Here is a 21,614-nt window from a genome sequence, read left to right as displayed (position 1 = left end):
CAAGCAGCTGGCACCACCTGTCGTACGACACATGGATGTGTTGGCATCGCCTGTCTCCCACCAGAACACCCACACTGGACCTGCATGATTCCCTCACCTCTGCAGCCCTGCCTCCAGCACATGCCTGCACAGAGTAGGCGCTTGCTACCATTCTTGATTAAATGAATGCACAGACTCCCTGGCCTGGGTCAGTCACGGCATTCTCCAAACCACAGTTCCTTGCCCTCTAAAGCAGTGACTGGTGCTGTGCTCATTACTTCCAAAAGGCAAGAAATGAAATGGTCTCCCACCCCGAGCTATGGAGAGTTCTTCAGGACACCAGCCTCCCATCTGTCTCCCCACAGACAGAAGAACCCCACACCTCCTGGGTTGGGGTGGCCTCCCAGATAACCCCCAAAGGTGTTTCCAACCTTGAGGTACTAGGCCCTGGCTGGTGACCAAGTGAGGAAGCCCATCTGGGAAAGGCAGGGAGGACATGGCCACAACTGTCATGGTGGTGCCCTCCAGGTCTGCTCAGGGTGTGGGGGAGCCCAGGCATGGCAGGAGTGAGTGATAGAGCAAGCGCTTTGAAGCCAACCAGTGCTGCCGGTTCCCTGCCCCTCACCAATGGGCTCTTCTCTCTTGGCACATTTGTAAAGTTTGGTTCTTGACACCCATTTCTATCAGGTGCTCTCTCATTCCTTTGCAATTTATCTACATGTGTGTGTGGGTCTTACATCCCCTGGACTGTGGACTCCACCAGCACCACAGCCCCACCTGGCCCACTCAGGCAGTCCTTAGATCCTGGGACAGCGCCTGGTGCCCAACAGGTGCTCGGAGGGCAATAACGGGCGGACAGACAAGCAACAAATGCAGGAGTGAGGTTCTGCTTGTGCCGTGCCGGAGGGAGGCACCCGGCACCATGGACACCCTGTGGAGGCCATGGGAAGGAGTCGGCAAGCGCTTCCAGAAGGGCGAGTGCCTGAGTGTGCCCCAGCCGTGGCTTCCCTGGGTCCTGTCTTTGTGCGTGGTGATCCTTTGCTCCTCCTCACCCAGTTTGCAAGGGTGAGGTGGCCAGCTGAGGGCAGAGCTGTGTGCCCTGGGGTAGGGATCTGCAGCTCCTAACAGCCTTCTGGCAGCCCTCATGCCCAGTGTCAGCCTCTGTTGGCTCTGAGCCAGGGCATGTGGGACCCAGAGTGGGAGTTAGGAAGAAGAGACCCGCACCAGCCCCCAGTGAGGGCAGCAGACATTGCAGATGCAGGTTCTGGAGCCGGCCGCCTAGATTCAAAGCCCAGCCCCCCATGCCCTGGCTGTGGGAACTGATGCAAGTCATTCATGCCGTGTCATTTGGTTGCTCCTCACCAGGGAACAGGGTTCCACATGTGGGCCCTGCCCACCAGGCACGCAGTCTTGCACAGATGGTGCCTGCCCAGGGAGGCAGGGTCATTGTCCCCTCTTCATAGGCGAGGGGACCCAGGGTGCCTCAGCTTACCCATGACAGAACCTGCCATCCACCTGTATTCTGGACAGGGTCTGCCTCCATGGGCTGAGGCACGTGGCATCTCGCTCAGGGCCCAGCTGCCATGGGCACTCAGTGCCATTATTGCTGCCCTGACCCAGAGCATCCCTGGCCCCACGCAGAGCCAGGCAGATGACAGAAGGCTGCCCCTCACGCCAAGCTCCCTTCCCAGCATGCTGCCCAGGCCACTGTGCCCATCAGCTCCCACTTCACCTCTGAGCCCACCTGTGCCCACCTGAGAGAGTGTGTGAGGGAAGATAGAGGCCGGGCCTAGCACACACAGGCTGCTCAGGTGCTGCCTTAGGCTCACTGTCTGCCAGCTCCATGTACCCTCAGGCTGGTGTGGGGCACCATGAGCCGGGAAGGGGGTGGTGGGTCCAGCCCCCTCCCCAGATCTCCTCCGGTGCTTTCTGTCTCCTGTGGCCCTGGTTTCCCTTGGCCTTTCAGGGTCTTCAGAGGACAGTGGCTTCCTCTGAGCCTAGCCCTGCTGTCAGAGGCCCACATGTGGCAGCTGGGTGTCCATGGGAAGGAGCAGGAGGCAGCAGCTTTTCCCAGCGCCCAGGCACCTGGCCTTTAAGGCTTCCACATACTTTATTTAAAAAACAAAGAAGCGGCTTTTTTTCTAGGGCCCTCAGTGGGGCCCTCCCTATCTCAGGCCCTCTCTGAGGGCTTCCCCGCTCCCCATTATAACAGCAGGACCCATTTCACAGACAAGGAGACTGAAGTTCAGTGCACCACCTGCCAGGCACCTGCAGAGCCAAGCACCTTCCCAGGGTACTGGCCTGGCTGCTGCAGGGCCAGACCTGGGAAAGAGGCCTGACAGCTGTCCTTTTGGTACACACGCTGGTATGTCTCAGATGGGAGTCCTGGCATTCACACTGCTGCAGAAACACGAACACCAGCTCTGTTTCACTGGTGTTGGCCCTGTCCCCAAGACCCATTCTCACCAGCCCTTGGAGCCTAGGCTTCTGAGGGTAGAGGGACACCTGGCTGGAGGTGCTCCAAGCTGAGGCCTATGCACTCCAAGACCTGGGGGAACCATCTCCCAGGTGTAAAACAGCCCCCACCCAGCCACAATGCAGGATCTGAGCCCATGGCCACTAAGAGATGTAACCTGCCCAGGGCAGAGGCACAGACTGTGTTTTGTAAGGAAGGGCACACGGTGCCACTAGACAAGGCCCTTCAGCCCCTCAGCAGCAGTGCCAGACAGTACTGGGCCAGGGGGCTACTGCAGAGAGCCCGAGGCCATGGCCGGTGAGCTAAGAGGCCGTTGCGGTGGGAGGTACTGAGAGCTGTGAGGTAGGTACAGGGCCAGGGACCAGGATGTGGCCACTTGTGGGCACCTGCTTTGTACCTGGCCCTGTGCTGGGCGTTAGGGACCCATTTGGTCACATAGGCCTGAGAGCTGAGGTGGACACATGGCCAGCAGGTGACATGTGTGCAGCAGGAGTGCAGCCAGCATCAGAAAGCATGTGGGCATTTCAGTGGGTGGTGGCGGGGGGGAGGTCAGCCCATGGGCATACCTGCCTCCCCTGGGCCTTGCAGCCACAGGCTACCTCTGGGATTTGCCTCCGAGGGACAGTGTGTGGGCACATGGCCATCAGCACAGACACAGGGTGCCAGGCCCCAGCCCCTGTACCCATGCTCACCCTGGTCCTCAGCCCCTGCAGGTCAGGGAAGGATAGACTGTTGGAGTCTGCAGCTTTCAAATCAGGAGTATGGATGGGGACCAGAGATGCCGCGCCACCCCTGCCCTTCCCCTGTCAGCGAGAGGACAGCCAGGGCCGCCACCTGCCCACAGCCTCTCGTTCTGCTCTAGGAACAGGGCTGATATAGTAATCAGGGTGCTACATATGGGCTCTGGAAAATGACTGCTCCCTGGGCCTTTGTTCGCCTTCATTATTCTAGATGGGTTTTTTCCCCCACCAAGTCATAAAAATGACATTTTTAATATGTGGATTTTTTTAAAGAAAGGCAATATGAAGAAGACTTTTATTGTCAATAAGCTCTACCTTTTAAACCAGTTATCTTAGTTTCTGCTCTAGGTATTTTAATTGAAGATTAACTGCTGTTAAAGAGTATACACATTTAGGGAGTGAGTGTTTGGAGTATTAAAATTCAGCTCCCTTGGTGGGGATGGAGCTCCGTGGGAGGCCACCAGGAACCGTGCTCCCGCAATGGCCAGCCTTGGGGGGCTGTCTGAGGAGGAGGGCCGCCTGCAGGAGGGGCCCATCCTTGCCTCTGGCCACACAGCCTTTTCTTTCATTGGAAGGGGCAGGCCGGCGTGAGTCCTAGCCCCATAGGGGAGCAGAGGACAGCCTGAGAGCATATGGCTGTGTGGCCAGAAGGGCATCCTGGCCCGGCCTCTGCACCCTTGGTTGAAGCAGGCCCTTCCCCTTGGCCAGCCATTGGGTTTTGGGCACAAAGGAAGGAGAGAAGGAAAGGCCCACTAACCGAGCACACTGTGTGCCAGGGCTTCTGCATGCAGCGTTAGTCTCCACGGCCCTGAGCGGGGGAGTGTCCTCCCTGTGCTGCTGGCAGTGTAGGGCCTTATGTCCCTAGAGCATCTATGTCCCCAGGCAGGCCTTGTTCCCCTCATTAGACACGTCCTCAGCATCTTCACAGCATCAGGAGGTCAGGCGCCTGTTATCCCTGCGTCAAAAGCAGACAGGAGGTTTCAGCATGTGTGAGGCCTCCAGGCCAGAAGGTGGAACGGGAGCCATGGGAGTGGGTCAGCTCCCAGGGCCTCAGCCAGGGCCTCAGCAGGGCAGCTATCGGTGGCCCAGTCCTGCCTGACCCACTGCTCCATTGAGGCCGTGCTGCCTCACTCAGACCTGCCCAGGGCAATGTCACCTTTTCCACGACAGTCTTCCTGACCCCAGCTTCCTTCCTCCTCCTCCTCCTCTGAATGCCCGGGTGCGACTGTCTGTCTGCGGCTCCCTCCCTTTCTTCCCAGGGCTTTTCACTGCTGTCACGGGTGGTTTGCATCCAAGTCTCCCTCTGCCTCAGGATGCCTGTGAGAGAACAAAAAGAGGAGAAAACTAGCTCTGCATTTGACCAGAGGTCCCTGTTCTTCATCAGGCCCAGCTTCCTCCCAGCAGAGTGGGACTCCTGCCGGGCCTCCGTCACAGGGGATCGTGGTCATGCAATGAGGTGGTGTCTGTTCAGCACATGGCCCAGCACACCCAGGCCAGTCAGCAGCCAGGAACGGGGCCCAGCGGAGGGCTAAGCCTCAGGTGTAGCTTAGTTAGCCCCAAGTTGACGGAGACACAGTGGTATGGTACCCTCAGCCACAGCCATGATCAGAATGGCAGTGGCCTCTCTTTCCCAAGTGCTTCCTGGAGAGAGCCAGGCCATGTGTCTTATTCCCACCATCCCTCACCCCAACTGAGGAAGAAACCAAAGCTCAGAGCGGGCCAGTCAAGCTGCTGTGTCACCAAACCTGGTGTCCAAACCCCAGCCATGAGCATAGAGCTCAGGCTCCGGCAGCACCACTGTCATCCCTGCCTGCCCTTCAGGTGTCGAGGTCTGCCTTCAGGAAGGGCCCTAGGCATGGTCACTGTCCTCTGCAGTGACCTGAGATGGCCTGGACAGCCACCATTCCAACCAAACAAAACCTGCTGAAGGAATGGCCCTGCCCTCTAGGGGGCCCCTCATTCTAGAGGCGCATGTGTATCTATGTGTGGGTTGTGTGTGTACGTCATGGACCAAGCCTGGCTTACCAATAGTACAGGCAGAGGGTGGCAGCTGGCGGTGCCAGTAGAGAAGAGAGACAGCCCCTTCCTCTAGCTCCAGCCACCTAGAGAGGAACCTGGGCTTCTCCAACTACTGACGAGGACATGTGATCACTTCTCTGCCACTGACTGTGTGACCTTGGGCACATCCATTTGTGTCCCTGGGCCTCCATTTTTATCTCTGAATGATGGAGCGGATAATGTACCCTCCTCACATGAGTTGAGGCACAGAAAGCACTTTTCTGATCCTTCCTACCCCAAGCCCTGTGCCAGGCACTGGGACACGCTGTCAAATGGGATCCAGTCTCTGCCCTCCCAAAGCCCCCATCCGTGCAGGAGTTGGGCACACAACTGCTGAGGGTTGGGACTGGTTCCTGAGGGTGGATGGCCTACTGGGCATAGGGCTGTGGTGGGTTTGAGCTCAGGCCCACCATGTTCTTGCTGTGTTACCTTGGGCAAGTTCCTGAGTGCTCTGTGCCTCAGTTTCCTGGTGTGTGTGAATAGCATGATTGTGAACTGAGGTTTGCTGTTGTCTGTGGAGCATGTGGAGTGGTGCCTAGCCTGTAAAGGTGCAGCGAACATGAGCTGTGATTGCTACTGGGGTTCTTTCTGTGATGAGAACTGGTTGGTGCCCATTTTGGGGCATTTTGGGCGAGACCTCCCTCACACAAGATGGTCTTTTCTGTCAGGCTCCCCTCTCGGCCATCTGGGCTGCTTTCAGTGCCAGTCTCCACAGTGGTAAGGCCCCGCAGCCCCCAGTCCTGGTTGCCAGTGGTCCCCTGACTGGTACCCACAACACAGAGGCATCCTGGGCCTCCGCCCTGCAAGTGTCTGGAGACAAGGCCCCACCTGGCCCAGCCCCACTGTCCTGGGCCCGGGAGATGCCGGGTGGGAAGAAACATCAGTCTGGTTGGGGGAGTCCCCAGGTGATCCCATACCCTTGTCTCTTGCCATCCTCCCTCCTTCCACAGGAGATGGCTGCAGCCCCCTGCCGCCTCCCACCCATGGCACTGCCATCCAGGCTGCTGTATTCCCTGCAGCCAGACTCCCAAGCCTGTGGCATGGTGGACAGCTTTGTGAAGCTGGGGCCTGGATGGGAATCGCTGCTCCCTGGCTTACCAGCTGTGTGACCCCAGGCAGCCATTGCGCTTGCTGTAAAGTGACTTATAGGATGTCCTGAGGCTGGAATAAAATGATGTCTGTGCAGCCCCTGACTGGGTGGGAGGCATTTGGAGGAGGCTGCTAGAAAGGCAGTCACTGTGAGGGTGGCCATGGTAGCAGCAGAGGGTCCTCTGGCCAAGCCACATCCCAGCTGCTGACCTGCAGAGCCCAGCTTGCCCAGGGCTCCAGTCCAGTGTCCTTCCCATCCAGACACTTGTCAAACCTCAGCCCCACCCAGGGGCAGCCAAAAGGGTCCTCAGAAGCACAGCTGCCTAGACTCACCTTCTGGAAACTCTGCCACTGAAGCAGCTCAGCTCTGGCCCAGCTGGCCCCAACTCATCAAATGCATGTCTTATTCTGTCTGGACGGAGGAGTTGGGCATCCACCCAACTGCCCTGGCCCATGGATGGGGGACATGAGCCCCAGGGGAAGGGGCCAGGCCCAGGCCTCCCCACTGATTCCTCTTCCCAGTTCTGGGCGGGCAGGCTCGCTGCCTGTGGGGATGACAGGAAAGTCTGTGCGGTCCACTTCTCCCACCTCTGCCACCGGCCTAGCTGGCAGGTGGTCGGCAGACCTGCTCACCCCCCAGCCTCTGTGCACTGACAGGACCCTGTGGAGGCTGCCAGGCTGGAGGAGGGTGATGAGCAGCCCTGGAGGTGGGTGGGGGAGCTCTGACCCCACTGGCAGTTGAAGTGGAGTGCACACGGGCTGAGGTCACCAATACTGCCCTTTCCTGGCATTGCTGGGCTGCTGCAGGCCCTGACTATCTCTGGGGGCATTGGATCTGTACTCAGGGTAGAGTGTGAGGGGGCCTTGACCCTAGGGGAAGGCTGGGCAGGCATCAGAGAAGGCCAAGCCAAGATGCTACAGAGCCTTGTGGCGAGGGAGCTGAAGGAGCCAAGGGAGACAGAAGCAGGCAAGGTACACAAGTGTCATGGGTTCCCCAGGCTGAGGGAGCGCCAGTCTTGAGGCTGGAGCAGTGCTGAGATGGGAGAGGAGTGTGTGGTAAGGACGTGCAGGGCCGTAGGGGCAGCTTCTGAGTGACTCCTTAGAGGAATTGAGGCCCTGGCTGAGTGGTTGTGAGGGGCTGAAGAGGTCTTCAGTGAACAGCTGAACTGAGAGGAATGTTGGGTTTTTGTCCTAGAAGAATCTCTGGCAACAGCACTAAGGACAGGCCGGTGGGAGAGGGTCCTGGCTATTCATGTGCAGGAGCCCCATGCCCGTGCCCTGGGGCAGGGACCTGCTCCTGCTGGGCCTGCAGGGACACCTAGAGCAGGAGCCTCCAAGGAGCCTGTGGCAAACCACCCTCTGAGCTGTCCCAAGAGACTGAGCAGGCGCCCCACTCACAGCTGTGTGAGCCCCAGCCTGAGCTTCTGGCCTGCACAGCAAGGAGGGTAACCCTTGGGGCAGGGCTGGCTGCTCTATGAACGCACCTCACGGAGGCCTCACGGCCACTCCACAGGGTGGGGGATCCCATTCTAGAAGGGTAGGCTGGGACTCCACTGATGAGGGACGGGGGCCATCCCTGCAGCAGCCCCTCCAGGAGGCAGCTGGTCCAGCCGGTCCCAGAGGGACTGAGAATTTAGGACAACAAACTTTCCTCCGCAGAGGCTGCCCTCCCTGTGTAATTGAGATTCAGGGCCAAGTCATTTTCTGCCTATTTCAGAATGGATTTGTTTTTTGCCTTAAAAAAAAGAAAAGCTTCCTTCCGCATAATACACCGGTGTTCCCTCCCCATGCACCCCAATCTCCACAGCTTTGACTGCATTATAATTTCAATTTACATGGTGTGGGAAAGATTTCTGCAAAGGGCCCTTTTTTGTTTTTGAAGAATTCATCATTGCTGCTAAGAAGCTTAATAAAAATTAAAGGAGGAATTAGGCAACATTAAGACATCAAAATGGGGGTGCGGGGCGCTGGTTGCCTCCGCTTCCGCCCAATCAAAGGGGCGCATGAGCCCGTCGAGTGTGAGCTTGAGAGCCTCAGAAAGAGCGAGGCTCCAGCGAAAGGCCCGCTCTGCCGCCCGCCTCCCCCTAATTCCTTTTGTTGCAGGGACAGCGGAGTACAGGTCTGATAAAAACTTAATCACCTTATCTTTTTAAAGCAAATTGCATCTTTGTTTATATACGGGATCCATAGCAGGGAGGGAAGGAGAGAAAACCAAGGAGCTGGCCCGCCCCAGCCAGCAACGTTAAAGGCTTTAGCTCCCCGGGAAAACAGAAGAGCCCAGCCTGACAAAGAGGTGGCTGGAGAATTCCAGTCACTGTCACTGCTCGCAGAGGAGACTGATGTCAGGGCTGTCCCCCTCAGGGAGTGCTCACACTGGCTCTCTCTGCCCACCTGGCTCTCCCCAGCCCTGCCAGGCCTGTCCTCCTGGGCCTGTCTGTCCCCAGCCGGGTCTGTGTTAGAGCTAAGCCCTCATCCCCTCTGCCTGTCCTGCGGGCCCAGGCTGCCCTGCCCTGCCAGCAGGCAGAGGGGTGTGCATTCAGACTCAGCTGCACCACAACTGCCAGGAAGCCAGGGAAAGTCATTGCACCTCCATGAGCCTGGCTGGCCGCCGATATGTGGGGGTGTTGATGTCAACCATAGCTCCATGCATTTCAGACATGACCGCCAGGTCCCATGTTAGGGCCACTTCTGCCCTTGCCAGGTTCCCCCTTCTTTCTGTCTCCCCACCCCGGCCTTGGGGGCAGCTCCTTCTTGGCCAGGCCTGCCTCCAGCCCTGCCCTGACTTGGAGGTCTCATCAGAGCAGTGTGCCACCCACACACCTCCATGACCACCTGTGGCCTGTGCAGGGCAGCTTCCTACCTTGGGGTGGAGGGAACTTGACATTGGAGCCCACCAGCACCCTCTTGAGGGGCAGGCTCTGCACCAGCTGCCCTGTGGCCCCCGCTGAGGGGGTGGCCTTGCTAGGCAGCCCCTTCTGTTCCTAGGGCCCAGTATCTAGTCCAGACCCGAGCCTGGCTGAATCCAAGGCCCTCTGTGGCTGTCCAGCCTGGCCATCCCATATATCAGCCCCACCTGCCATTTAGGCTCCCAGCTGTCAGTTATCACCAGGATGCTGACCCCAAAGAAAGCCTCTGCCCCTGACTCTGGCTCTCTTCCAACTCTCTCCAAAGCTGCTTGTTTACAGCAGTGGGTAGTGCTGAAGTGACTGGAGCGGCCCCAACCCCACAGGGCCACAAAGGGGGCCAGTGACCCCAAGCTGCTTGCAAGGGTTCCGTTCCCACTGGGGCATGCAAGCCACCCACCAGCGTGGAGACCCCTCTTCCAGTCTGGCCCCCAACATGAAAGCGACGCCAGCAATTGGAGGCAATTTGCCGGCCTTTGATGGCCATGTCAGGGCGGCACCGTGGCCAGAGCTTGGGAAACAGTTGTGCTTCCCGCATTCTTCCCTGATTACCCCAGCCCGAGCCAGGACCCAGCAGCCTGCAGCCCATTGTGCCTTTGTGTGGAGCTGGCGCTTGGTGAGAAAGGGCCAGCCTGGCCCTGGGAGAATGTCCCCACGGGAAGCCATGAGGAGCAGTGTTGCCCCCAGGGTCATGGCCGCCTGCCCCCACTGCATCCTGGGGTTTGGGTTCGTCACGGGGTGGAGCAGGGCCATAGGCTCCGAGAATCCCGAGGTTTGGGAAAAAGGAGACCCTATTGAATTACAAACATACGTGTAGCACACACACACCCTAGCCCGCCCTGCCAGGTAGAGAGCCACCCTCCAGCACATGGGAGAGGGGGCCAGGCCAGCCTGGCACCTGAGCCTGGATTTCTTTCTCCCTTGGGTCACTTGAGCGCAGACAGGTGTTTTCTGGTCCTGGAGGCAGGGGTCCTGCCCTGCTGGGACATTTTTCTTCCTTCCGCTGTCCTGCACCCCTGCTGTGAGTGCTTGTGAGGATGAATCCATACTCATTCCCTTTGTTTTCGTCAAACCTCCCTGAGCCCCGTGTGCTAGACCCTGCACGCAATCCTGGAGAGGTGCCCCCCTCCCAGGCCACTGGGGGAGGCAGGCACATAAGGCAATGACAGCCACAGTGGTGCTGGGCCGGGCGTCCAGGAGGATCTCACTCAGCCGGGCAGCTGAGGGGTGCTTTCCGAAGGGGCAGCAGCAGACTGTGAGTGTGGCAGGCAGAGGGAACCGCAAGTTCCAAGGCCCTGCTTGGCTTCTCATAGCTGAAGCGTGGTACATGATGGGGTCAGAGAGGGAGGAGGGGTGAGGCTGAGAGAGAAGCCAGAAAGAGAATGACACTTCTGTTGGTGGAGCCAGGTCTAGATGTCTGACCCGGGCCCTAGAGCAATCCTTGGGACAGCCAGACGGGATGAGGGAGGAGGCAGCGAGGCAGAGCTGGAGGACGGTGGACTCCTGCGCCCACAGCTCCCAGTCATTGCTCTTGATGCAAGCAGCAGAGCAGCAGCGTGGGGACCTTGAACTTCCAGCAGCCATGGAGGAGTCATGAGCATCACCACCCCTACCGTACCTCTTGTCCCTGTCCTTGGGCAGAGCCCAGAGCGTGGCAGAGACGACACCGTGGGCCTAGAGATATCAGCGAGCTTCCTGGCCCTCTCTCCCCTCCCTGGCCCCTGTGTGCCATGGATTGAGCAGGTTCCAGCCAGATTGCACCAGTAGACACCGTGCCTTCTCTGGGCTCCCAGCTGGATGCCGGAGGCCACAGTGAGGGGGGCCTGTAATAGACGTCCCCCTGTGAGTAACCCAGGGTCACAGTAGAAGCCTTGGGAAATACATAAAAGAAGAAAGAAGGAACAGTGCTTGCAACCCACTCCCGACCCCTGACAGCCAAATGGACAGTCTTCCGGTCTCTTTTCCCTTCATCCCAGGGCTGCAGCAGAACTCTTCCAAAAATTTTGATTACTGCATTTTTTTTTTTTAATCAACATTATAACAGAAGTCTTTCTTTGTGTAACTTTAAACTCTTCTCAGGTATCACTTTTAGTCCCACAGAACATTTTGCTGCAGCTAATAGATGCTGGATGGGTCTGGACTGGCCTCCCTTGGTCTTAGAGGCCCTTTGTAGTTCTCAAAAACGTGCCGCTCCCTTAGTGGGTAAGCACACAGGCTTGGGAATCAGATAGCCTGGTGTTCCCGCTCTGCCTGTAAATAGCCGTGTGACCTTGGGCAAGCTGCTAACTCTTCTGTGCCTGTTTCCTCAACACGGTGTTACAAGGATTAAGTACCTCCATGCTGTGGTGACATCTTTGTGTCGACATCTTCTGCTGTATCTCAGACCACTTGTTTGGATTGAATTCCTAGAAGTGCCTTTCTTAGTTCACACTGTGACCATCTGGGGACCTTGTCCCTCCCAGGTTGTCACCAGCCAGTGCTTAAACAGCTGCCCTTCAGGTTCTTGGAAAACCAGAGCAGTTTGCCCCTCAGCCCCAGCAGGGTCTCCTCCAACACTTATTCGGAGAGTGTTCTCTGAGCATCCGCCACTCACCAGCAGTCACTGCCAGTGTTAGGGTTACAACAGTGAATAGACAAAACTCCCTGTCAGGGTGGAGCTTGTCACTTCAGCAGAGGCAGACAACAAACACCCAAACAAGGACATTATAAAGGATGTTAGAAGATGATAAAAGCTATAGGAAAAATAGTGGGGTGAGAGGGGGTCAGGGGAGCATGAGGGGGTTGTGGTTTTAAACAAGGTGGTCACAAAGGCCTCAACAAGAGGTGACAGTTGTACAGTGACTCGAAGAAAGTGAACTTGCAGCTGCTGGAGCTCCCAAGTCTCCAGGCAGAGGAATTGGCAAAGACAGGGCCCTGAGGCAGAGACGGGCCAGGGGTGCCTCCCAGGTGAGTCTCCAGGCGGAGGGATTGCAATGACAGCGGCCCTGAGGCAGAGACGGGCCAGGTGTGCAGGAGGGCAGCGAGGAGGCTGAGACAGGGGCAGGGCTGTGAGCCAGGGGCAAGCAGAGACCAGAGGTCCAGAGCAGCCCCCCGTGCAGGGAGGAAGATGGGGGCAGGGCTGCACCTCCCTGACAGCGCAGGTCCTAGCAGAGCTGGTGGCAAAGCAGGCCCTGTCCTGCCTGCCTTGGAGACACCAGGGCCTGCAGGAGGTAGACACCAGGCAGATGGGCAGTCGGCACTCAGCACGTGGCCTTGTCACCACGTTCCCACACACTCTGACCCCAAGTCAGTGAACAGGGCGGGGAGCCTGGCACACAGGGCACCGTGTGGACATGGTGAGCTGTGGTCACCCTGGAGCCAGGCCCTCGTACTGCACCACGCATGGCACATGCCTTCATCTGCCCTCAGTGCCTCTCGCATACCCACCCCCCAGGAATTGTCACTCAAATTCCCTTTGCCTGTGGATCCATGCCAGCAATATCTATGACTGGTTCCTGTCATCTGGCCTTGGGTCCAGCATTCCTCCTCCTCCTCCTCCTCCTCCTCCTCCCTTGGAACACGCTGAAGCAGCCCTGTTCCCACACAGTGACCATGGTGCTGTTTCCTTGGCCACCCTTCTGCTGTCTGGAGATCTAGCTGCCTTGTTCATTGGCTGTGCTTTCTTAGATGAGTGAACTGCATGGGAGCCGGGCCCTGGTCTGCGTGTTCACCACCATTTGTCTCCCTGTCCTGGCGTGTTCCCTGAATATTTTTAAGTGAAAAGACACAGAGGCAGATTGGGAGAAGCACAGGGCGGGACCCACAGAGTCTGGCCGGGTGGGCAGCAGCTCTCACCATGTGACACCCTGGGGTGCTCTTCACTTCCCTCCGTTTGCCACATGGCTAAGAATAAAAAAAAAAAAAAAAAAAGGCCACTGGGAAAACAAAGCAGCTCCTGGTGACATTTGCCACAAATCCACACAGCTGCATGTCCAGGTCTCCCTTTGGTCAGGCTTTCCAGATGTGGCTTCCCGGCCAGTCCATAATAGAGCAGAGGTAAACGAGCCCGACCATCTCAGAAGAGCAATTAAATGGCCACATCTTCACCAGTGCCAGATAGACTTTCCGGCTCTGCCTGCTCCAGGCAGTGCGAGGTAGGCATTGTGTGTAACGAGAGCCATCGCGGGCGAGATGGACTGCCGATTGGGCCACGCCTGTCTCCCCAGCCCAGCACCGACGCCGGGGAGCCCCACGCCTCCTCAGTCTCCAGACCTCCTGGCACCAGAGGGAGACGGGCTGCCGATGCCATTTGTTGGGGTCGGCTGCCAGCTACCTGCTCTGTTTGCAGAAGGAAGGCCAGGCTCTGATTTAGGGATTCAGATACCTACAGGCCTGGTGCTTACTTGAGGGGGCTGGCCAGGGTCCTCCCCATGCCCACACCCTGTGCCCCATCCCAAGCTGGGGCAGACCACCTAGATACGGAACCTGCAGAGCAGACACCGCTCAGGCTCCACGTAAGGTGTGCCGCTCACAGGGGCACTTCCTTAATACAGGTCCCCACGGCCACAGTATCACATGTCCCTCAGGCAGGCATGCAATGGCCAGCCTGGCTCCTGGAGCCCCGTTCATATCAGCTGCATGTCTCCAGTCTTCCCAGGGGACTCAGGCTTTAGATGGCCAGTAATCTCACTTCCGCCTGCCAGAGGGAGACCTGACCCTTCGTGCAGTGGGGCAGGCTGTCCCTGGCTGACTCTACAGATGGCCTCTTTATCCAGCACCCTTGTCATCTTTTTTTTTTTAGGCTGAGTCTCACTCTGTTGCCCAGGCTGGAGTGCAGTGGCGCGATCTCGGCTCACTGCAAGCTCCACCTCCCTGGTTCATGCCATTTTACTACCTCAGCCTCCTGAGTAACTGAGACTACAGGTGCCTGCCACCACGCCCGGCTAATTTTTTGCATTTTTAATGGAGACAGGGTTTCACCATGTTGGTCAGGATGGTCTCGATCTCCTGACCTCATGATCTGCTCACCTCGGCCTCCCAAAGTGCTGGGATTACAGGTATGAGCCCTTGTCACCTTTTTGAACATCTAGAGCTGTAGGGCCAGTACACGACACTCTCACAGCCTTGAGAACCATTGTCAGAAGCCCACTGAAAGGTGGATCCACCACCCATCGCTCCGAGTGGAGAGCAGAAGCTGGCTTTGCCATTGGGTAAGGGCTGGAGCTCAAATCCTGGCTCTTCTGAGCTCACTGTGGGGCTTCCAGTAAGTCACTGCCCTCTTAGACCTTCATTTTCTTATCCATATAAAGAAGTGGGTGGCCAACATCTTCAGGAAACTGAGCCGGAAATAACCCGCACAGCCCCACCAGCCAGCTCTCCCAGTCTGAGATGACAGGCCAGGGCCTTCTGGACTGAAGCTTGATGCATGAGCCTCGTGGCTGCCTTGTCTTCTCAGGAAGGAAGCCAGGACTGGGCAGGACTGGGAAAAGAGAGGAAAAATTCTTCAGGTGCCAGCAGGTACAGTGGCACAGGTGCCCACGGCACGTAGGAAGCTGAGCCCTCTGCCCAGCTTCCTCCCAGCTCTGGACCTCTAGGCCCCCAGCCTGTACAAGCCCTTTGTGCACATGGGGAGGGGATCCTGGTGGGACACCTCCTTGGCAGGCAGGGTATGGGCTGCCTTCACCCCCACCTGCCCTCAGTGCCTTCATACCCAGCTGCCCCTAGTAGCAGTCTCAGGAGCCACCACCCACTGGGGCTCCCTGTCCCATGCCATTCTCACAGTGCCCCATGAGCTTGCTCCCACCCGAACCCCCCAGTGGGGCCATGAGGCTCACAGAGTGAGTGCTCACACTGGGGTGCTCTGCCAGTGGCGAAACTGCTCCAAGCCCTGGGCCACCCACTCCCGCAGATGCCGAGGAGCATGCTGAGTGGCCTCACCCTGGCCAGTGACCCACGTGGAGGCTGCACCATGCTGCCACCAGGAGATTCCTCATGAATACAAGCCCCACAGCACAGAAAGACAGATGCTGATGATCTCACTTATACGTGGTATCTCGAAACCCAAACTCATAGAAGCAGAGGGTAGAAGGGTGGTTGCGGGGGCCTGGGGGTGGAGGCTGGGGCAGGAATGGAGAGATCTTGGTCAAAGGCTTCACAGTTTCAGACCAGAGAAGTCAATTCAGGAAATCCACTGTGCAGAATGGTGACTGTAATTAATAACAATGTATAATATTCAATGAAATTTCTAAGAGAATAGATTTTAAATGTGCTCATCACCAAAATAAGTATGTGAGGTGATGGATATGTTAATCAGTTTGATTTAATCATTCCAAAATGTATGCATATATTAAAACATCATGTTAGACTGGGCAACATGGCAAAACCCCATCTCCACAAAAAAATGCAAAAACTCAGCTAGGCGTGGTGGCACGAGCCTGTGGTCCCAGCTACTCAGGAGGCTGAGGTGGGAGGCAGAGGTTGCAGTGAGCCAGGATCACACCACTGCACTCCAGCCTAGGCAACAGAGTGAGACCCTGTCACACACACACACACACAATATATATATATATATAAAACACTAAATATAGACAGTTTGTCATTTGTCAATTTAAAAATAAAAAGACAAGCCCCAGAGAAAGGGCAGTTGCAGCAGCATGTTTAAGGATGAGTGGGACTTCCATTGCCTAGGATGGGAAGGGTGTTCCAGGCAGAGGGAACAGCATGTGAGAGGCTTGCATGTGCGATGAGGAGCCCAGGAATGGACCATGATCAGCAGGGCTGCAGAGACGGCGCACAAAGGCAGAGCGTGGCGAAGATGGAGGAGTTGGAGTGAACGCGAGTCGGGACATCAGCGGGAAACAGATTTCCACTCAGACGTTCAGCTGGAGGGAGGTCTTTAGGGAGGCATGGGCTCGTTAAAGCAGCTCATAGAGGTGGCTGGAAAGCGGTGGGGGCTGCACCAACCCAAGCCTGGGGGCGGGGCAGCGTCTACCCCGGCAGAGGATCCTGGGATGAGCCACTGACTCTGTGAGCCCCATGGCCTCACTGGGGTGTCCTGATGGGAGCAAGTTCTCAGGGCTGTGGCAAACTGAGCCGAGGGGGCACTGTGAGAATGGCATGGGGCAGGGAGCCCCAGTGGGTGGTGGCTCCTGAGACTGCTACTGGGGCAGCTGGATATGCAGCCTGCATATCCCACTGAGGGCAGGTGAGAGTGAAGGCAGCCAGAGATACACACCCTGACTGCCTTCTCTTCCCACACTCTGGCCTGCTGGGGCTCCCACTGCTAAACCTGGTCATGCTGTCTGCAAGGGTCAGCCTCTCAGGCACACAAGAGGGCGGAGAATAATGTGTCTCCAGGGGCAATCAGGGAGCACCCCACCCAGGGAGCCTCAGATGCCTAGTTTCCAGATGTGGACTTGGCATGAGTACACTGGAAGCAATGGACCACTCGGCACAGGGCAGCAGTCCCTCCAGGGCCTGAGCACAGGGGCAGTGAGCCGAGGCCCCAAGAGGCACAGTGCCCTGCTGTACACCTATCAGATGGGCACTGGAGGGACCAAAATGTCAGAATGGACCACAGGCCTCAGGGCTGCTTGGCTGCGGAGGGAGGCAAAAGAGAGGTGAGTCTAGGTGGCAGGTGCTTGGGGTATGGCAGAATGACAGCCTGTCTTCTGTGCCTTGCAGGTGGCCTCAGCCCTGAGTCCAAGAAGATCCTGACACCTGCCCTCAAGAAGCGGGCCCGGGCCGGCCGCGGGGAGGCTACCAGGCAGGAGGAGAACACTGAGCGAAGCGAGCCCTCACAGCACGTGGCACTCAGCCTGACTTTCAAGCGTTATGTCTTCGACACCCACAAGCGCATGGTCCAGTCTCCCTGAGTGTCCAGTGACCTCCCCCAGGGCCTCCTTGCCCAGCCCAGTCCAGGCTGCTGTGCCAAATCCCAGCCAGTCATGCCTCAACCTCTCCCAGTCTCTCCCTGCAGTCCTGCAGCAGCAGCCCCCACCCCCAGGATTGGTGCTCAGCCCTGGTGAGGAGCTGAGGGGGATGTATTGCCGGGGCCAGGAGGGTCTGTCCTCCAGCCCCTGCACACTCCCACCCAGGACAGCCACCAGCCCAACTAGGAAAGGGCCTTGGGCAGAGGGCTGGTAGCCAGTGTCTTCCACTGCCCCATTTGTTGGCCACCTGCAGGCCCGTCTCACCCCTCCCCCAGGTGGGCAGACACTTGACGGCTACAAATAAATGTCCCATGGCCCCAGCCCACTCTACTGGTGTCTCTCTCTTTGACTTCACTAGGGCCCCCGCCCTCCCCAACTGTGTTCCAAGGGGAATCTCAGAGGAATCCCAAGAGTTCCTGCCCAGGTAGGGGCCAGGGGAGGGACCCAAACTCAGAGTCTGTAGGCTATGGGAGTCTGCAGTGTCTGCGCTTCTCAACCCCACTGGGTGGCTCCTGGGGTGCTCTGGGCCTTGAGGGAGAATGGGGATTCTCTGGGCAGCTGGGTCCAGGGAGGGCACCCACAGGGGAGTTGGGGAATAGCAGGATGCCTGGCCAGGGCATCGGGCAGAGCAGGTGGAGGCTTGCTCTTCCACCCCAACACCAGGAGTCCCTTAGCCCCTGCCCTCAAGTTTGAGAACCACACACTTCCCAGAAAGTGGAGGGTAGCATGGTGAGGATGCCCTGTGCAGCGCCATCTGCCATCCCCTGCACCCACAGACCACCCTTCCCTGTAGCCCTGGGCTGTGGGATACTCAGGAAAGGGTGAGATGGTGGAGTCAACTGACTGAGGGGAAATCAAAGCTTTTAGAGACATTTGTAGGATGAACAGATGTTCAAACATTCCTTTATTTGGTCTCCAGACAGACGCAGAGGCCTTCCTTTTATCCCAGTAATCGGTGCATTATGCTTTAATTTGCAAATGGCATTAAAAATATTAACAGGGGCAGGTTTCGATCAAATGACTTGGGGCTGTTAAGCCCCAGAGCCGTGTGTGTGTGTGTGTGTGTGTGTGTGTGTGTGTGTGTGTGTGTCCCGTGTGCACATGGTGGCTGGGGAGAAAGTTAATTAAATACACCAGCAGCAGAGCAAAGCCCCCGTGCTGCAAGGATGCCAGCGATGGCGAATGGCCCGGCCACCCTTGGTCAACCTTGGCCCAGACTCAGGCAGCAGGGCTAGAGCAGCAGTCAAGGCCAACAGCTGAGAGCCATGGGGAAGTGAGGTTCCCAGTTCAGTCCCCTGAGGGGACTGGCCCTGGAGGAAAGTGAGACAGAGTGTGGCCCCGGTGAGCATGGCCTCCACTGCTGCAGGCTGCGGGTGCCAGGGCGGCTTGTCTGCATCGTGAATCAGGACAGCCCTCTGCCTAGGAGCCGGCTCCCCCTCAACTGCCACTACCTGAGCAGATGCCTCCTGGGACTGCAGTGGCCCCTCTCCCTGGGGCCTCACCCCACTGTGTGCTGTGCCCCGCGCCTCCTCACCCTACCCGGCCCTGCAGACTGTTTCACCAGAAAGGCAGTACCACTTCGCTGAAGCCACTCCACCCAGGAAACTGGCAGCGGCCTTGAGCCCACACCAGGCTCCCTGCTAGCCATCTGGTCCCTCAGGAGAGCAGCCCAAGAAGGGAGCAGATCTCTGGGAGGGCTTCAGTCAGCACTGAGCTGGGCTCACAGCCACCAGCCTGTCAGTCCCCAGGGGCAGGAGAGGCCCCTCTGAGCACCTGCCAGTATTGTCCAGGCTGGTCACCTCCCAGCAGATCTGGGAGCTGAGGACTCACCTCTGAGGCGAGGAAACCTCCCTCCTCCTCAGTGTGGGGCTGAACTGGGGGCCAGGCCACACCCTCCCTGACCCCTCCCTCCCCAGCTCCCTCAGGGTCCCTGCACATTGGGACAGAAAGCTCTGAGCTCGGCCCCAGGTCCTGGCCTGCATGGGCAGAGTGACCTTGGGTGTGTCACTGCCCCTCTCTAATGAGGGGTCATGTGACCCAGTGGAGCCCCCACTGTGCCACGCATGGGGGGCACTTAGTCCATGGGAGCTGGCTCTGGGGCCAGATCAGGTGTGGAGGAAACATGGCTGCCGCCGCCAGGGCACAGATTCGGGCCTCTCCCTGCCTGCGGTGTGAGCTTGGACAAGTTCCCTAACCTCATGCCTCAGTGTCCCCATGTATAAAATGAAAGAAGAAAAGCAGCCATGCCAGAGGGCTGCCCTGTGGATAGGAGACTTGTCAGGCACATTGCTGACCCCGCATTACCTGCGGCCCTAGGGTGGGCCCCACACATCTCCCACTGAGAGGCAAAAGGCCCAGAACCCCTCAGGAAGTGACACCATCCCCAAATCAGCCGTTTTTCCAGGAACTCTGCAGGCGTCCACCTCCACCCCACCTCTTCCCTCCCCACTGGTCTGGAGACCATGCTCCTGAAAGCCCCAGGAAGGAGGGGGCTCAGGTGGAGGAATTGGGGCACAGAAGGGAGGAGGGGCAGCCCAGGGCGACTCCCAGGAGCCTCTGAGCCCCCTGAGTGTGTAATGAGGCGGATCTGCTCTGTGTGGCCTGAAAACGCCCAGCCGACCGCCCCAGGAGAGGCCTCTATCAGGCCCGGCATCGGTGGAAACCCGAGCGTCCATTAGTGAGGTCGGGCCAGGGCGCGCAGCCTTTGAAGGTGCAGCCTAGCCGGGATGGTGGGCAGGAGCCGGAGCCAGCACCTGGTTCTGGCTGAGGCCAAGGTGTGGGCATGCACGTCCCCTTCCCTGGCTTCCCTGCCCCGCAGGGTGCCTTGGGCAACCCCAGGTCCCCATGTTTTATGAAGGGGAGGGTTCCAGTAGGCCAAACTGACTGCAGCCACTGACACAGGTAAACTCACTGAATCTGCTCGTCTACCCACAGCGGTGGTGTGGCAGCAGCATGCCGGTTTCACAGGGGTGCAGGCAGGTCAGGGCTTGGCTGCCTGCAGCTGCCCCAGATAGAGCTGGAGTTTGAGTCTAGGCTCCAGGTGCTTCCAGAGTCCTTTGCCCACCAGTGCTTCAGGAGTGTCCTTGGAAAAGAGGTGTCCTCTGGGGTCCTCTGTGGGCTGATGGGTGGGGTGGGGCATGGGAGAGCAGTGCCCCAGGCCCCCTCACCTGCCTGCCCACATGGAGTGAGGTCATGGACCAGCATCCTGCCATGGGCTGGGGCAGGAGGGGCAGCGGTGATTGGCAGGCCCCCGACCAGCAGGGCTAATGCACAAGTGAGGAGATAAGGCTTATCTGGAAATGTCCCTGGAATCGAGACTCTGATGGAAACAGGCTTCTGGGTTAATATATTTTTGATAGATAATGTCCCGTAAACGGGAAGCCCTGGGGGCCTGGGGCAGGAGAAGGGGCAGCTTCTGCACTCCCAGGCCTCCTGCCCTGGCCATGCATGTGCATGTGTGCACACGGGCATCGGTGCACCAGGCATCTCTGAGCCTTTGCTGACGTCCGTGTGTGCGTCTGTGCATATGGATCCACAATGTCTCGGACGTGTCTGCATGTGCTCCGTGTGTGTTTTGGGTGTTGGTGTTTGTCAGTGTGTGTGTCTCTTTGGGTGTGGGAGTGGGGTGAAGGAGGATCGAGTCCAGTATGCACAGGGTGGTGGCATGTGTGTATCCAGTGCCAGTTTGCACCATGGGCAAAGGGCATGCAGGTTGATGGGGCCTCTTCTCCAGGACTGGGTAGGATTCGAGGGAGGCTTATCACTCCATTCTACAGGAAGCATGCCAGGGCCAGACCCCTGTCTGGGGAGCACAGGAGACTGTCGGTCCGAGCTCACTCTGGGGTTGGTCCCAGCCCTGGCCTCCTCTGCCGAGCAGCCTCCATGTGGGGGTTAGCATTTCCAGATTCCCTTCCAGAGACCAAGGCCAGTCCCCTGACAGCCTCCCAGCTCCTAGTTCAGCCTTCTCTGTCCTCTGAGGCTGAGACTGGGGAGGCCTCCTGCCAAGGGGCTGCATGGGCAAGGTCTTGAAGGGAGAGTAGGAGTTTGCCAGGGCAAGGAAGGGTGGCACTCGCCAGAGGGAACAGCAGAGTGTGGGCTGTGGCGAGGGAGCACTCACTGGGGCCCATGTGCCTGCTTGCTGAGGAGGGATGAGGTCATGGCTCCGGACCCCCCAGCCCCTGCTGCACCTCCAGGAGCCTCCACACAAGCAGCCCAGATTAAAAAGAGTAATTAGCATTTGACTGATAACGGATTTGAGCCATTAATTAGCCTGCTCAGCCGGCACCAGGCTGGGCTGCTGGGAGTTGGGGCAGAGGCAGCAGGGAGTGCTGGGAGTTGGGGCGGAGGCAGCAGGGAGTGCTGGGAGTGGGGCTTGCAAGCTCTACAGGGGCTCCATTCCCCTTGCTGAGCACTGGTGATGGTGAGGGAGGTGCTGGGGGCGCTATGAACAATGTGGCTG

The 21,614-nt window shown here is 58.2% G+C and overlaps 1 protein-coding gene across 2 annotated transcripts in view; it reads left to right on the top strand.

Annotated features, from left to right (window-relative positions):
* Positions 1-17,485, top strand: part of EEFSEC (eukaryotic elongation factor, selenocysteine-tRNA specific) — a 264,366-nt gene extending 246,881 nt beyond the window's left edge. For both annotated transcript variants that reach the window (XM_033210885.1, XM_033210884.1), the window contains one exon: positions 16,908-17,485. In XM_033210885.1, the coding sequence (XP_033066776.1) occupies positions 16,908-17,098 (191 nt within the window). In that variant the 3' untranslated portion in view covers positions 17,099-17,485. The remainder of the gene's footprint in view (positions 1-16,907) is intronic.
* Positions 17,486-21,614: the final 4,129 nt, after the last annotated feature.

This window comes from Trachypithecus francoisi, unplaced genomic scaffold (assembly GCF_009764315.1).
Source record: "Trachypithecus francoisi isolate TF-2019V2 unplaced genomic scaffold, Tfra_2.0 Lachesis_group0, whole genome shotgun sequence".
NCBI lineage: Eukaryota > Metazoa > Chordata > Mammalia > Primates > Cercopithecidae > Trachypithecus > Trachypithecus francoisi.
Note: the sequence above shows the minus strand (reverse complement) of the source record. Positions and strands in the feature narration are given on the sequence as shown.